Raw genomic sequence first — 14,448 nt, forward strand, 5'->3', positions numbered from 1 at the left:
TTATGAGAAAGTCCATTTCCGTCTAGTTTATACTATTGCATATACTTAAAAAAACAAAGACCTATAGCATATAGATACAACACAGAGAGAGATGACCCCACTTCATATTTATTTTATTCTAAATTTAATTATTTTGTTTTTCTCATTTATTAGTCCCCACCCAGTTGCCAATTGTTTCCCATTTCTCTCTCTTTTCTCTTACAGGCTTACAGCATTGAAATGAAAATGAAGATGAAAAAAGGATGCAGACATGAACCTTCCTACCTCTTTACCATCCCAATCTCTTTGGCTTTGGGTTGACCCACCATACCCACACATATTACCCATATCTCTTCTTCAAATTTAATATCTATATTTATACACATAGACACCATACAGTAAACATAAAACATAAGTAAATCCCAACCCACCCTCCCCCTTCCTTCACTTCACCCCCTATATATATATACTCAACCTTGAAACAATCCCAATTCATTACACCTCTCCTCTCTTGGACTTGTATCATTCATACATCAAAAGCACCTTTTTATCTCCCTCTTGCTTTCTCCTTCTTTAAACACACAATTAATTTAGGCAACAAAAACAATGGATGGCATGAGCTTAAGCAGCACAGAAGAAAGCACAACCAGCGACTCCATATCCATTTCACCCAACAATCATCTTCTTCCTACTACTATCGCTGTGTCCCCAATTGCCAAGTCATCACCCCACGCCGACAGCCTCTGCCGCCTCGGCAGCGGAGCCAGCAGCGTCATTCTCGACTCCGAAATCAGCAGCGGCGGCGGCGGCGGCATCGAAGCTGAGTCCCGCAAGCTTCCCTCCTCCAAATACAAGGGCGTCGTTCCCCAGCCCAACGGCCGCTGGGGCGCCCAGATTTACGAGAAGCACCAGCGCGTCTGGCTTGGTACCTTCAACGAGGAGGACGAGGCGGCCAAGGCTTACGACGTCGCCGCCCAGCGCTTCCGCGGCCGCGACGCCGTCACCAACTTCAAGCCCTCCCCCACCGGCACCGGTACCGACGACGACGACGAAAGCGACGACGTCGAGGCCGCCTTCCTCAATACTCATTCCAAGTCCGAAATCGTCGACATGTTGAGGAAGCACACTTACAATGACGAGCTGGAGCAGAGCAAGCGCAACAACTACGGCTTCCTCGACGCCAACGGGAAGCGGGCCAGGGCCCACGGCCCATTGGGCCCGTTCGGGTCCGACCGGGTCCCGAAGGCGCGTGAGCAGCTTTTCGAGAAAGCGGTGACCCCGAGCGATGTCGGGAAGTTGAACCGTCTCGTGATCCCAAAGCAGCACGCTGAAAAGCACTTTCCGTTACAAAGCGGAAACAACTTCAACAACCACACTAGCACTAGCACGAGTGGCGGTTCTGCTTGCAAAGGCGTGCTTTTGAATTTTGAGGACGTCGGGGGAAAAGTATGGAGGTTCAGGTACTCGTACTGGAACAGCAGTCAAAGTTACGTGTTGACCAAAGGGTGGAGCCGGTTCGTGAAGGAGAAGAACCTGAAAGCCGGTGACATTGTGAGCTTCCAGAGGTCGACGGGACAGGACAAGCAGCTTTATATCGATTGGAAGCCCAGGATGAATGTGAATAATAATAATAACAGTGGTGTTGGGTCGAACCCGGTTCCGGTTCAGCAGGTTCAGATGGTTCGGCTATTTGGGGTCAACATTTTCAAAATACCTGGGAGCGGGGGTGGGGCTGTCGTGGATGCTGCGACTGCTGCTATTGGTGGAGGTTCTTGCAATAATAATATAAATAATGTTGGGAAAAGAATGAGGGAGATGGAGTTGTTGGAATTAGAGTTTAGCAAGAAGCCAAGGATCATTGGAGCTTTGTAACCATTGTTTTTTCTTTCTGTTTTTACTTTCTTTTGCCCTTTTTTGTGAAGTTGCAAAAAGAAAAAGAAAAAAAAAAAAGAGAAGGGGCGAATTGTAAATTAGTTGGCAAAAAGAAAAGAAACAAATGCTTAAGCTGAAGAAAGCAAAGCTTTGAAATTAATTTGATAAAGAATTTATTTCGATCTCAAAGGATAAGTGTCACTTTGTGATACACTTGTTAGCTAGGTAGTACTAGTGGCTGCTTTCGTGGCTTAATATTATTGGTTGTTTTTGCTTTCCCAAAATATATCTCTCTGCGCTGATTTGTTGAGAGAAGTAGATATGAAAATTCAGGAACATTTGCTGCTGTTTCCAATAGCAAATTAGCAATAGGCGTGTTGTTGGCTTCATTTTGTCCAATAAGAATGAGCCTTCATTTTACGTGTTCTTACATTATAATAGTGCACAAGTGGAATTAATTATTCATTAAAGATTATATAATGGAGATAATTAGTTACTCAAACAGAGAGGATTATAAAGTATAATTAATCTATGAGTCGTTGATAATTGCTGGTGCAGTGGATCTAAAGTTGAGATCTTTTTAATAGATCTTGACTTGTAACATTATAGCATTATAGCATTATAGCATTATAGCCTAGCTGTAATGTAATATCCTAGAACAGATATTTTCTTTTGTTTTCACGTCGACTATTTTGCATATAATTTGGATATGTATTGCCACAACAATCTCCAGCAAATGTCTTCATTAATTAAGAATTAAGATGCCGTGAGGGTTTAAATATGAGACCTCTAATTTACAAGTCAATACTCTTTTTCACTGAGCTACTACACCTTGTTGGCACAATTATCTAGTTATAAATCATATAGAGCTACGGAATTTCTTGAAACTTGCATCAATTAGTAAATGAATTAAAACATGTGATCTTTCATAATCTTAATTAGTGAAAAATGAGTAAAAGCACACATTTTCTTGGCTTAGGCTTAGCAAGTGAATATATTTTTAGTTCTTGCAATTATATGTATAATGATAATATAATCAAGTAGTTAGTTGCTATATATAATTTTTGAAGTGGTTATTATATGATTATATCTAGATATAAAGTACTCTGCATCATGCATGCATGCATGCCTGCCTCATGGCGATAAGAAAATATCAACACTGCTGCTGCTGCTGTCATTATTAAACGTAAGGAAATATGATTACATGCACTCTTTGAACAATTCTATATTTAGTCAAATTTTGCATCCTCAAAGGAGATGCTAAGATGCCTATTATCGCATCCGTCGTTAGAATCCCACAAGATTATTGACTTTTTATAACTAATATTTGACGAATTCAAAGCATAAGAATCTTGTATTTGTATGGAAAATATGAAATATTGACAATTAATTGTACTTTCTTTCTAATCAAGTATTGTTTTGCTTTGCGGCCGATTGCCTTTGGTTAATGTTCTGTATATTTCGTCGTAATTTCCAGTTTCAGATAGATGTAATGTGAATTTGATCAGTGAATAAATATAAATAATATCAGATACTGAAATGCTTGTAATAAGTTATTAAAGGGACGTTTGTTCGAATTGCAAAGTGCTATCGACTCGAGTGATATTTTCATGCTAGATATGTGACATGTTGCGCATGAGATGGATGCAATTCATGTCTATCTAGCTTAAGAAAATTGATGTTTCAAATGTAATCCATTATACCTAATAGGGACAATTTAAAGCAGCTGTTATACCATCACACTCAGACTATGAAAGGGGGATAGAGAGAGCTTGGTTTTCTCACGATTGATTTTTAGTGGATGTTTTTGTCAAACTCTAGGTTGAAACAAGCTAACCAAAATATAGCGAATATTAGTAGGATCATATCGCCATAATATGCATCTTCATTTCTGAGATCATTTTGGTTTTGTATTTACTTAGGGTTCATTTATACAAAATTGTTAGACACTAACGTTGTGGCTATGCATTTTTGACCGGCTTCCCAAATATCCAATTAAGCTTATTTTTTCCATCCGTCCGCGCGTTTTCTTCGCATTTAGATTCGTCTACACATTCATTTATGCTTAATATTTATCTCATTGACTGTAAGCAGTTTGTAACTCAAATGGTTAAGAGAAGTTACTCATCAATCAGCATGCACAAATCTCTCTTGTATGAAACAAATATTCCTCCCATTCATTGCAGTTTTTTAGCATCCGATTCAAGTGTCCTTAAATTTCATGGATAGGCTGGAGGTAGGTGGTGGCCATTAAAGCCCAAACATCTTGTATATTCGAACCACATCGAAACGACGTCGTACGGATGATGATCAGAAAAGAAGAAACTCCTTTTTACATTAAGCCCAACCCAATCTTGCTTGCTAAGCCCGTATTTCTCATTCAAAATCAAAGCAAACCCAAAACGCCTCCTAATAATTCCATTATCCACTCTCTCTTCCTCCTTTGTCACTCTGTGTGTGCGTGTGTGTAGAGAGACGAGACTGAAGTGAAAGAGAAATGACAGTCGCTGGTCTGCAACTCTCGGCTCCCTCAGCACATGGCCAAGGCCAAGTCTTATTAAGTTCAGTAAAGTCATCTCTCTTCTCGGGGGCCCCACTCCGTTTCTCACTCCCCACCTCTGGTACCTACCTAGCTCTGTAGCAAATGAAATTTATTTTTATTTCGTAATCATTTGGTTCAGCTATGCGTTTAATTCCCCGACTATATGCTTTTCATGTTCTGCGTCGTCAGGAAGAGAACCATTTACTCGGAAGCAGCTCGTTGTCTTTGCTCGGAGACTTTCGGGCTTGGAGGAAGCCATGAGAATTAAAAGGTACAGTCCGCTCACCTCCTGTTCCTTCAAACCAAGTCTTACAATTAGTTGAAACCTCGGATTTATCAAATTATTCTTTTATTTCCTTCTTCTGCTGTTTCAGAGTTGCTGTTGAACACTCTATTTGGTGTCACAAATGTGATAATTTGAGTTCCTATATAAAATAATGCTGTTTGAATTAGACTGTCGAATTTTGAATAGAGTTTGGAATTTAAACAACAACAAAAAGTAGAAATATGACAATAATTTGATATATACATGGAGAAAGATACACGAACATCACTTAAATTCTGTCATTGAAGTTGATAACTGATATTAAGAATACATCATTCAATGACCTTACTTGCCTTAGCTGGTGGATTATTTAATAATATGTAGAGAACGTGAGAGTCAGCAGCTTACACCAAAGGTTAAAAGAAGGCCGCCATTGAGGCGTGGAAGGGTATCACCAGAACTTCCTGTTCCAGATCACATTCCAAGGCCTCCTTATGTTGGTTCATCTGAATTGCCAGAAATTGCCAGTGAACTTCAAATTCCTGGTTCTCAAGGCATTGCTGACATGAGAGCTGCATGTGAGCTTGCTGCTCGCGTCTTAGACTCTGCAGGAAAGTTGGTTAGGGTGAGCTTGCTACCTGAATTTAGGTTTGAAGTTTCAATTTTTTTTTTTAAAGCTATTTGAAGATTCAGCTTTTTGTTTCTTATGAAAAAGAATAAGTGAAAGTACCTTTATTCTTCAATGTCATATCTTACTTCTATGATTCAACTTATGTTTTCCTACCATTGGCACTTTAATCTTAAAGATCAGGGATTTTGGGTATTCCATTAACATCCTTTTGCATCCTTCCAGCCATCAATAACAACTAATGAAATTGACAAAGCAGTGCACCAGATGATTATTGATGCTGGTGCTTATCCCTCCCCTCTTGGCTATGGGGGATTTCCAAAGAGTGTTTGTACATCTGTTAATGAGTGCATGTGCCATGGAATACCTGATTCTCGACAGTTACAGGTTTGGAATGCTACATTGTACATTGCTCCTTGCACAATATTCATGTCATACCTGTACTAACGATAATCTTTTTTTTTGCAGAGTGGAGACATTATAAACATAGACGTGACGGTCTACCTAAATGTATATGCCTGATTTTATGATTTATGACTTCTTGTTTTAGCTCATTTGTGTGCTTCCCTATGCTCCCAGAAAATGTTTTTATCATTAGTTTAATTGTTTGCAACCTAAATTTCCTATTATTTATCTACATCAATTCGTTCAGTACGCCAGTTCTGCATTTACAAATACTAGTTGTCTACCAGCTATTGGTAGTCTAACGTGTGCAGTCATTAAAAATGGTTTTTGTTCAATACCAACCATTTTCTGGGAATTTTGTTTCATTATCATTATTAGATAATAAAAGGTATGATGCAATGGGTTGGATATTTTTGTTCACCGACTTCTTGTACCATTTCCTATTATCTGATAATGAATGGTATAATTCTTTATATCCCATGTTGTCTGTGATAGGGATATCATGGAGATACATCAAAGACATTTCTTTGTGGGGATGTCAGTGATGCAATCAAACAACTAGTGAAGGTAAAAATTTCCAGATTGATAGCATTGCATCTTGTGGTTCAGAATTTTTTTGGACATGCAAAAAGCATACTTTTATCATTCATGTACATCAAGGTTTCATATCTATTTTGAAATGTACTATATCTATTCCTTATTAAGCTTTGATTCTGTTACGGATCTCCAATTTATGCATTACCTTCATCTATATATATCATTGCTAATCGTTTTACTTTGGTGGCAGGTAACTGAAGAGTGCTTGGAAAGGGGCATAGCAGTTTGCAAGGATGGTGCTAGCTTCAAGAAAATTGGAAAGCGAATTAGGTTTGCTTCGCCTCCTTGTGATATGTTGGATAAGAACAGATTGTGGACATATTTTAGATTTGAAAGATGATACAATAAACATGTGTATTGCATATGGTGTTTCACACTATGTAACTAAAATGCACAACAGGTTATTTAAAAAAATGTTTTCTCTTGTTGTTAAGATTTTATTTGGATCATTTTCAGCGAACATGCTGAAAAATATGGTTATGGCGTGGTGGAGCGTTTTGTTGGGCATGGTGTGGGGACTGTATTTCATTCTGAACCATTAATATTACATCACCGTAAGTGACTAGTTGAAATTCTACTTTTGCATACTTTGTTGCTATCTTCGCCTCAGGAAAGAATGAACTGCTTACGAATGGTTAGGTGAAGAAAACTACAGTAAGTTTGGATTCACCATGTCAAAGCATTTGTATGCCATTGGGTATATCCTGATAGGAAAGATTCATGCTATTAACTGAACAGTATCAGTGACCTGGTGTGATAGATAATAGTGGCTACTAATTGAGAATATTATTCCTAATGAGGTAAACCATAAAGGTATACTTATGCTTGAATCTGGACCAGGAATATTCTATCATTTCTTAAAGAATGAATACCATTCAGATTGACCTATCATTTATCAACTGCTCACATAGAAAAATTGCAATGACCTGCCGCCCAAGCATTCAAGAAAGTTGAATTTTCTCCTTTTATAAAAAACCTTGGGTTCTTTCTGCTTTTCCTTTGATTGCGGTGGGGAGGTTGCATTGCATCTCATACTTAATATTTGCATTCATTTGGCTGTTGATCAGGCGTGACTAATCCTTATAAATGTTAATTTTTTAACAGGCAATGACCAGTCTGGTTGCATGGTTGAAGGTCAGACATTTACCATTGGTGAGTGCATTTGTAGTACTACCGGGAAGTTCCTTATTCAGATTTGAAAGTTTTGATGGTTAAAACATGCATAGATTTTACTGAAGGCGACATAGTATGGCTAGGATGATGGATGTCACGTACCCAAAAATAATTACGAAAAAATAGAAGAGAAATACAAAGAGTAAAAATTAAAATTGAAAGCCCTCTATTACTGCTGCTGAAGTAGGGGAGGGTTAGAAGCCGATGATCTATTTGGTCTAGATGCATGTATTCCATCCTCGAAGATGGGGAATTTAAGATCTTAAGTTTGAGCATGTGACAGTGGATTTCTGACTCTATAACCTTCATGACACAAATTTATTTCTCTTGGACTGCAGAACCCATCCTTACTATGGGAAGCATTGAGTGTAAAACATGGCCGGACAATTGGACAACACTAACCGCTGATGGTAGCCCTGCTGCACAGTTTGAGCATACCATTCTGATCACTAGAACTGGTGCTGAAATTTTAACAATATGTTAACATGGTATTGCTCCTTTTCTTTGACGTGAGTTCTTTATATATAAGTCTCTACATTTTTTTTAGAATTGTATTTAGTAAAATTGATCAAAGCTTGGAAAGTCTCATCAAAAGAATAGTTAGCATTTTCTTATTGTGTGTCATGAAATCAAATAAAGTTTCTAGTGAACTTCTGTTCACGTAGCATTTTTCTTTAGCTATTGAGACACGAGAAGTTTTGAGCCACTTTCTCAACAATTCCAAGTGATTTGGTAAAAGCCCTCTTTTCCTTTAACATATTATTCAATGCAGGTAAAATTTCTCCTCCGGCTACTGGAAGAAAAGAACAAACCAGAAAATTTGTGCCAGGATTTTGAAACTTTAGCACAAAATCACCGACCATTTTGTCGAACACTAGCATTCCTGCTGACTATCCATGTCTCTGTCCCTCTGGCGGTGCAGCTCCGACCTTAAACACGTGTGGCAGCAACTGATACTTAGGGGCATTATAGTAGTTTACATGTTTTCAGAAAGGGTGAATTTTCCCTCCTGAGTCAGCCAGCCAGCCAGCCAGTCAAACCTTCGAAAGTTTGAAGCGCAACTTCCTGTCATGCTCATGTCTGTTTGACCAGTCGAAAATTGAATCACAAAATGACGCTACTGCAATTCTTGAATATGCATCTCATCATTCCAAGCCATGACATTTTTTGGGTTTAGCTTCAAAAGTGCTTAACATTGAGATTTTCATTGTAAATAATCGTTGTTCCCTACAAACCACCCGACATTTTACTTCAAAAAATCTGCTTTTTGGAAGTCGAGGATTTTAAGTAGACTCATAAATTAGCTTTTTGGGAGATGTGATTGTAAATGGATTGCAACAAAATCTATTTTTCCTTTATGATGATCAAGAATCCATGTGAGAAACGCCCTCTAAATAACAACCAAGCATCCTTTGAACAAACAAAATCTATTTTTCCTCCGAAGAGGTCTCAACATGCCGACCACTTTGCAACGTCGTCCACAACATTCCACTTTTCACACGAGCGGAGAACCCACGTGTTCAAAAAGCAATATTCTAAAAAGCAATTCGTATTATATAACTCCCACTATCTCCGCTTCATCATATATCTCCCACTACTTTACCATTTACTTTCCATCTTCCCCTTCCTTCAACCTCTGAGATTCCTTCTGCCATGGCGTCTGCAAGCTCTCTCAAGGCAATCTCTTCCCCGTATATTTCCAACTCAATCAGGTCTCCTTCACCTTCCCAAGCTCAAAGACTGTTGGGTTTCAATCTCTCGCATTCCTACCCAACCCTAAAATCCACACCAACCCTCCAAGGCTTCCCAAACTCCAAGAACTTCACGAGCACAGCTTTCTTCTCCCAGAAAAAAAAGGAGCCAGCTGATTCTTCAAGACCCAGTAAGTACTTTTTTGTGTGTGCAATAAGCTCAATTAACATGTTCTTTTTATTTCTTTGTTAAAAAGGTTTTAATTTCCTTTTCCATTTTCAGCAAAAGTTCAAGAACTGCATGTGTATGAGATCAACGAGAGAGACAGAGGCAGCCCAGCATACCTAAGACTCAGCAAAAAAGAAGTCAACTCACTCGGTGACCTTGTTCCATTCACCAACAAGATCTACTCTGGGGACTTGGAGAAAAGGTTGGGCGTTACAGCAGGCTTATGTGTTCTGATCCAAAACGTACCAGAGAAGAAAGGAGACAGGTACGAGGCGATCTACAGCTTCTACTTCGGAGACTATGGGCACATATCAGTTCAGGGAGCCTATTTGACTTACGAGGACACTTATTTGGCCGTGACCGGTGGATCTGGGATCTTTGAGGGAGTGTACGGACAGGTTAAGCTGAAGCAGATTGTGTTTCCCATCAAGTTGTTTTACACGTTTTATTTGAAGGGCATTTCTGATTTGCCTGTGGAGCTCACCGGCGGGAAGCCGGTGGTTCCGTCGCCGACTATTGAGCCATCTCCGGCTGCCAAGGCCACCGAGCCCAACGCCACCATCCCAAACTTCACCAACTGATCATCTTATGGTGGAAGTGGAACTCTACCAAAAAAACAAAAAAAAAAAGCAAAAAGTTGGTGTGGACTTTCTGCTGTATGTCGTGGCACCAGCCTCTTGTGTTTTTTTTTCTTTTTTAAAGTGTTTTGCTTTTGTAGTTGTGTATTAAAATCTTATTTTCGTTCTCTACTTTATTGAGAATCATGGACGGATTTACGCAGGGCTAATGGAAAATTTGGAAATCATCTGTTAATGTTTTGTTGTTCAAAATTGAAATGAACCAACTAATCAGCCATCTAGGTAATAACATAATAATTGGACTAGTCATGGAATAATGGATACTATCTGTCCTGCAATTACTTGAATCGTGCTCTACATTTATTTTTCTTTTTCAAAGAAGGGTATGGGGAAATTCACACATCCCGATATCATGGAGGCTTGAGTTCATGATCAGTTCATGATCACTTGGGAGCACTGAGCATACGAAAAGTTTAGGCCAATTCAACTAACACTATTGGTTGGTTTGAAAATCTAGGACTCTGATCTGACGACAGTCGTCAATCATCAAGAATTCCATGATCCAACGATTAAGAAATAGGACATCAACAAAGGGTATTCTGTCAGTCATACATACCTTCGATTGCCTGGGCCAGATATCAGGGTTGGGCTTATGACTTGCTACCCAGATCCACGAAAAATGAACCACGCATATGGGTCAGCCCGGTCCATTTAAAACATACGACCTGATTGATTCATAAGCTATAAATTTGGGCTTGCCTAATGGGCCTCTTGAAAAACAAAGAAACAAAAAACGAAGGAGTAAAAAATAAAAATACAGACAAGGGGGAAAACAGAGGGTCTCACACTCACAGTAGCACTTTTCAGTCAGTAGAGTAGGGTCCTTGAAAACGATTCGTCGTCTCTTGAAAACCATTGTCCTCTTCCACGTCCTCTTTTGCCTGTTTTGTTTTGTACATTGGACTCTTGAAAACCATCAAGACGACTAGTGAGTACATAAGTACGTAGGATTATTATGTCCAGTCCCAGTCCCAGTGACTTTGGCAGATAAACATACATAATTCAGCCACAAAATGAAAAAGAAAAAAAAGAATGAGTTTAATATCTTGAATAGGATTTGATCGTATCAATATGCGCAGGCTGGTCTGCTTCTTCAAATTCATGTTCACAAGGAATCACATGCGCATCTAATTTAAGACCCAGATATTTAGTCATTTGTAATGATATCAGAAGCAAGAGCAAGCTAGCAAGCAAGCCTCCTCCTGCTATCAACATTCACTTTTTTTGTTCTTGTCCAGATCATCAGTCCAGTCCCTGTTTATTTCCTCCAAAGTACAAAATGAAAGCAGTCTTTTTAGATTCTATTTACAACCCAGATGCTGCTGTTATGGTAAAAACAACTGTAACCAGCTGAGAAATTGACCTACGTAGGGAAAGAGACAAGTTTTTTTAAATTTTACTTTCAACTTTTTGACAATATAAAAAGATGAATTTGAATTAAATTATATAATAATAATAGAAATAATACCTATATACATATATAACCACCATAATAGCAATATTGCCTCTGATACAAGTTGTTTGCGAATAGTAGTATCATGAAGATGATGGAGGCCTCGTTTTCGAAGATCGATGTTTGCAGACACAAAACAGACATGAAAACGTCTAAGAAGAATTTAATAAGATTGCATGCAAACAATATTATTAAAAGCAACAACAAGCAAAGCACCCCATTGGCTCACACAGCAAGGAACTGATTGAGATTTTAAGTTTAAAGCTGCATCAGTTGCCTCGGATCTTTAACTCAGAGTTCTGCCCTAATCTTATTTAATTACAAAACATTTAAGGTTCCAGACACTGAGACACGACCAACCAAGCCCCTGAATTTATGTAAAGGATAAAACCATGTGTAACCCTAAACAATGCAGAGAGAGACACAAATTACAATTAATTAATGATCAGACACACAGATGCATGCTAAAATGATCTCTCCTCACATGCATGCTTGCATGGCTGATGGCAGCACAAATATTATACATAAAAGCAAAAAAGAAAAAATGGAATGGAAGAGATAAAAAAATGATAATAAAACCAAAGGAAAAAGATGATAATTATGAGAGATGATAGTGGTCATTTTGCAGAAGATTGATAGATAGATAGATAGATAGATAGATAGGGTTAAAGGGCAAAGCTCACAGGAGTCTGAAAATGTTTCGTAGTATCAGTTTGTAGTTGTTCTGAAAAGGAAAAAGCCAAACCCTCGGGTGAAACCCCAAATGCATTAACTCTCAGTGGTCCCCCTTTACCCCCACTGACATTACATGGACCCATTGATCAAAGTGTTTGTAATTTTTATTTTTATTGTTTGGGTAAAAAAAAGTTGTTGTATTTGTTAGTATTTACGATGCTTTTAGCTCTCCAAGTCCGAGCTCAGCTCAATATACTCAATAGCTTTAGCAAATGTAAAGCTATCAACACTAGAATCTGTGACTTTACTGTATCCATGTCTGCACTTTTATCTGCCCTCCTCTGTTCTCTTCTCACTGAATTTACTTGACCACCTTCACTCTCTCTCTCTCTCTCTCTCTAATTTTTTCTTAGAATTATGAATATTAAAAAAGCATCAGAAAAGGTACGTACTTTAATTAAAGAATTGAACTGCCACTTCCAACATTAAATGCATAGAACTTTGGCTTTTCATTGTACTGTTTGTCTTCATCTTCTCACTCCCTCACTCTCTCACTGTCTCTCACACACACATAAGAGAAGAGACAGAGACAGAATCTCACCGCTACTAACTAAATCTAATTAATTAATTACAGCTAGCTAGCTAGTTAGCTAACAATCGAACTCCAAGTGTACTTACTAATTAATTACCCTTAAACAAATAAAGCAGAGTTATTTAATCATCATCGTCATCTTCATCATCCAGATGATCTTCTTCTTCAGGCTCAGTACACAACTCAACACCATAGGGTGCGTGGCCATCCCCAAATGCACGAACATGGTCTTTGAGCGACCTCTTGTGCTTGAAATCAGACCCACAAATGCAAAACCAGAGCTTCCCGCAGTTCTTCTCGTGAGTCCTCCAATCTCCTCTCACCGCAAATGGCTTCCCACATTTGCGGCACCCAAATGGCTTTGACCCATGTTTTCTTTTGTAATGTGTCTGCAGTGTCCTGAAGTCTTTGAGTGGCCTTGACCTTGGGTGCTCTATGTTGTTCTTGCACCCCTCTGCGCAGCAGTAGCATGGAAGTCTCAGCACTGATGAAGCTGGCTTTGTCCCTCTTAAGGATTCTGGCCCCTTCCTATATTGTGATCCATGCCCCCACATATGCATCTGCAAAAATTAACAGTAAAAGCAGCTTTAAAAAAATACATAAATTAGGGCAAATGCTATTCCACTCCTACTTTAATTTGTGATTTTCGAGTGTAGGAGACCATTTGGGAGTGGGGATTTGGAAAGAGGAGAAAGAAAGAAAGAACATTATTTGGTAATTAGCTCTAGCAAATGCAAGGAATGCTTAGGCCATACAGAAAATAAAATGCTAAAAGTAGATAAAAGCAGTATTAGCAATTAATTACTATGTATACAGCAGTGGTATTGATTGTGATGAGGAGTACCTGCATGTTGTTGTATCTGTTGAATGTTTTGCTGCAGACAGGGCAGGAGAACTGGGTGGGGCCAACAAGGATTTGTGCAGGGGAGGGAATCCAGTACTGGCCTTCTATAGGAGCACCAATGTGGTTGTGGTTAGGGTTTCCAATTGATGAACTAATTGTACTACCACTACTTGGTGGCCCAATATGAAGAGCTACTGTGACAGCACCATCCTCAAGATGATCAGTATTAGGGTTTTGATCTTGATGATGATGGTGATGGTGATGGTGATGGTGATGATGATTATGAGGAAGAGGTTGGGTTGAGGAAGAAGACTGGTGATAGATGAGGTGGTACTGTTTGGGGACACCCTGTCCAGGAGGACCAAGAGAAAGAAAAATGGACTCTTCATCTTGATCTTCATCAGCTTCTAAAAAAGAAGTAGCACTGGTACCCAGATCAGTGGTAGAAGTAGTAGTGGAGGGAGTTTGCATGGTGATTTTGATGAAGCGTTTGTTTATATGGGAAAGAGAGTGAGAGAGAGAGAGAGAGAGAGAGAGAGAGAGGGGGGGGGGGAGGGGGGCCTGAAATATTTCGTCAACTTATTGATTTTAGGCCTTCGGTAAGTGACTGTCCTCGGTAGATGTTCTACTGCAGAAGGGAGAGTACCTACAAAAGGTCACGTTCATTAAGTCCTTGGGGTACCGGGTGTGGTACCGGCCGAAGGCTCTCCGATGCCTTAAGTAAGTACGAAATTTAATAATATTTAACTGACAGATCAATCGATAGCGTACCGTTAGGTTTAATCCCCTCCTTTTGGGGATATGGTCTCCTTTATATAGGCATTGAGAAGGTGTGCACTGTGCTCTTATTTCCGATGTGGGACTT

General features: G+C 39.1%; 4 protein-coding genes across 5 annotated transcripts; 3 read left to right on the forward strand and 1 right to left on the reverse strand.

Annotated features, from left to right (window-relative positions):
* LOC18788511 (AP2/ERF and B3 domain-containing transcription factor RAV1) lies at positions 369–2,189 on the forward strand. Its single transcript, XM_007227407.2, has one exon. The coding sequence runs from the start codon at positions 586–588 to the stop codon at positions 1,849–1,851; it is 1,266 nt and encodes a 421-aa protein (XP_007227469.1). The 5' UTR covers positions 369–585; the 3' UTR covers positions 1,852–2,189.
* LOC18793810 (methionine aminopeptidase 1B, chloroplastic) lies at positions 4,261–8,784 on the forward strand. 2 transcript variants are annotated; one of them, XM_007222016.2, is made up of 11 exons: positions 4,261–4,472; positions 4,583–4,664; positions 5,043–5,283; positions 5,512–5,673; positions 5,755–5,796; positions 6,187–6,258; positions 6,479–6,558; positions 6,745–6,842; positions 7,393–7,440; positions 7,800–7,970; positions 8,234–8,784. In XM_007222016.2, exons 1-10 carry the CDS (start codon positions 4,349–4,351, stop codon positions 7,943–7,945), a joined length of 1,095 nt encoding a protein of 364 aa, XP_007222078.1. In that variant the 5' UTR covers positions 4,261–4,348; the 3' UTR covers positions 7,946–7,970; positions 8,234–8,784. The 2 variants fall into 2 exon arrangements, with proteins under 2 accessions (XP_007222078.1, XP_020423969.1); XM_020568380.1 differs by having other exon boundaries at positions 4,262–4,472; positions 7,800–7,949.
* Positions 8,888–10,194, forward strand: LOC18788592 (allene oxide cyclase, chloroplastic). The gene is made up of 2 exons (XM_007223658.2): positions 8,888–9,343; positions 9,436–10,194. Exons 1-2 carry the CDS (start codon positions 9,115–9,117, stop codon positions 9,960–9,962), a joined length of 756 nt encoding a protein of 251 aa, XP_007223720.1. The 5' UTR covers positions 8,888–9,114; the 3' UTR covers positions 9,963–10,194.
* On the reverse strand, positions 12,620–14,054 carry LOC18790138 (zinc finger protein WIP6). The gene is made up of 2 exons (XM_020556923.1): positions 13,584–14,054; positions 12,620–13,299 (listed from the first exon to the last, which is right to left on the reverse strand). The coding sequence occupies exons 1-2, from the start codon at positions 14,052–14,054 to the stop codon at positions 12,862–12,864; spliced, it is 909 nt and encodes a 302-aa protein (XP_020412512.1). The 3' UTR covers positions 12,620–12,861.

This window comes from Prunus persica, chromosome G1 (genome assembly GCF_000346465.2).
Source record: "Prunus persica cultivar Lovell chromosome G1, Prunus_persica_NCBIv2, whole genome shotgun sequence".
In the NCBI taxonomy this organism is placed as follows: domain Eukaryota; kingdom Viridiplantae; phylum Streptophyta; class Magnoliopsida; order Rosales; family Rosaceae; genus Prunus; species Prunus persica.

Bases quoted from the DNA above. Each gene is read 5' to 3' on its own strand.
- LOC18788592 (XM_007223658.2), top strand. From the start codon at position 9,115: ATGGCGTCTGCAAGCTCTCTCAAGGCAATCTCTTCCCCGTATATTTCC. The intron at 9,344-9,435 runs GTAAGTACTTTT...TTCCATTTTCAG, and splicing joins AGCTGATTCTTCAAGACCCA to CAAAAGTTCAAGAACTGCAT.
- LOC18788511 (XM_007227407.2), top strand. From the start codon at position 586: ATGGATGGCATGAGCTTAAGCAGCACAGAAGAAAGCACAACCAGCGAC.
- LOC18790138 (XM_020556923.1), bottom strand. From the start codon at position 14,054: ATGCAAACTCCCTCCACTACTACTTCTACCACTGATCTGGGTACCAGT. The intron at 13,300-13,583 runs GTACTCCTCATC...TAATTTTTGCAG, and splicing joins ACAGATACAACAACATGCAG to ATGCATATGTGGGGGCATGG.
- LOC18793810 (XM_007222016.2), top strand. From the start codon at position 4,349: ATGACAGTCGCTGGTCTGCAACTCTCGGCTCCCTCAGCACATGGCCAA. The intron at 6,559-6,744 runs GTTTGCTTCGCC...GATCATTTTCAG, and splicing joins AAAATTGGAAAGCGAATTAG to CGAACATGCTGAAAAATATG. The intron at 7,441-7,799 runs GTGAGTGCATTT...CTTGGACTGCAG, and splicing joins AGGTCAGACATTTACCATTG to AACCCATCCTTACTATGGGA.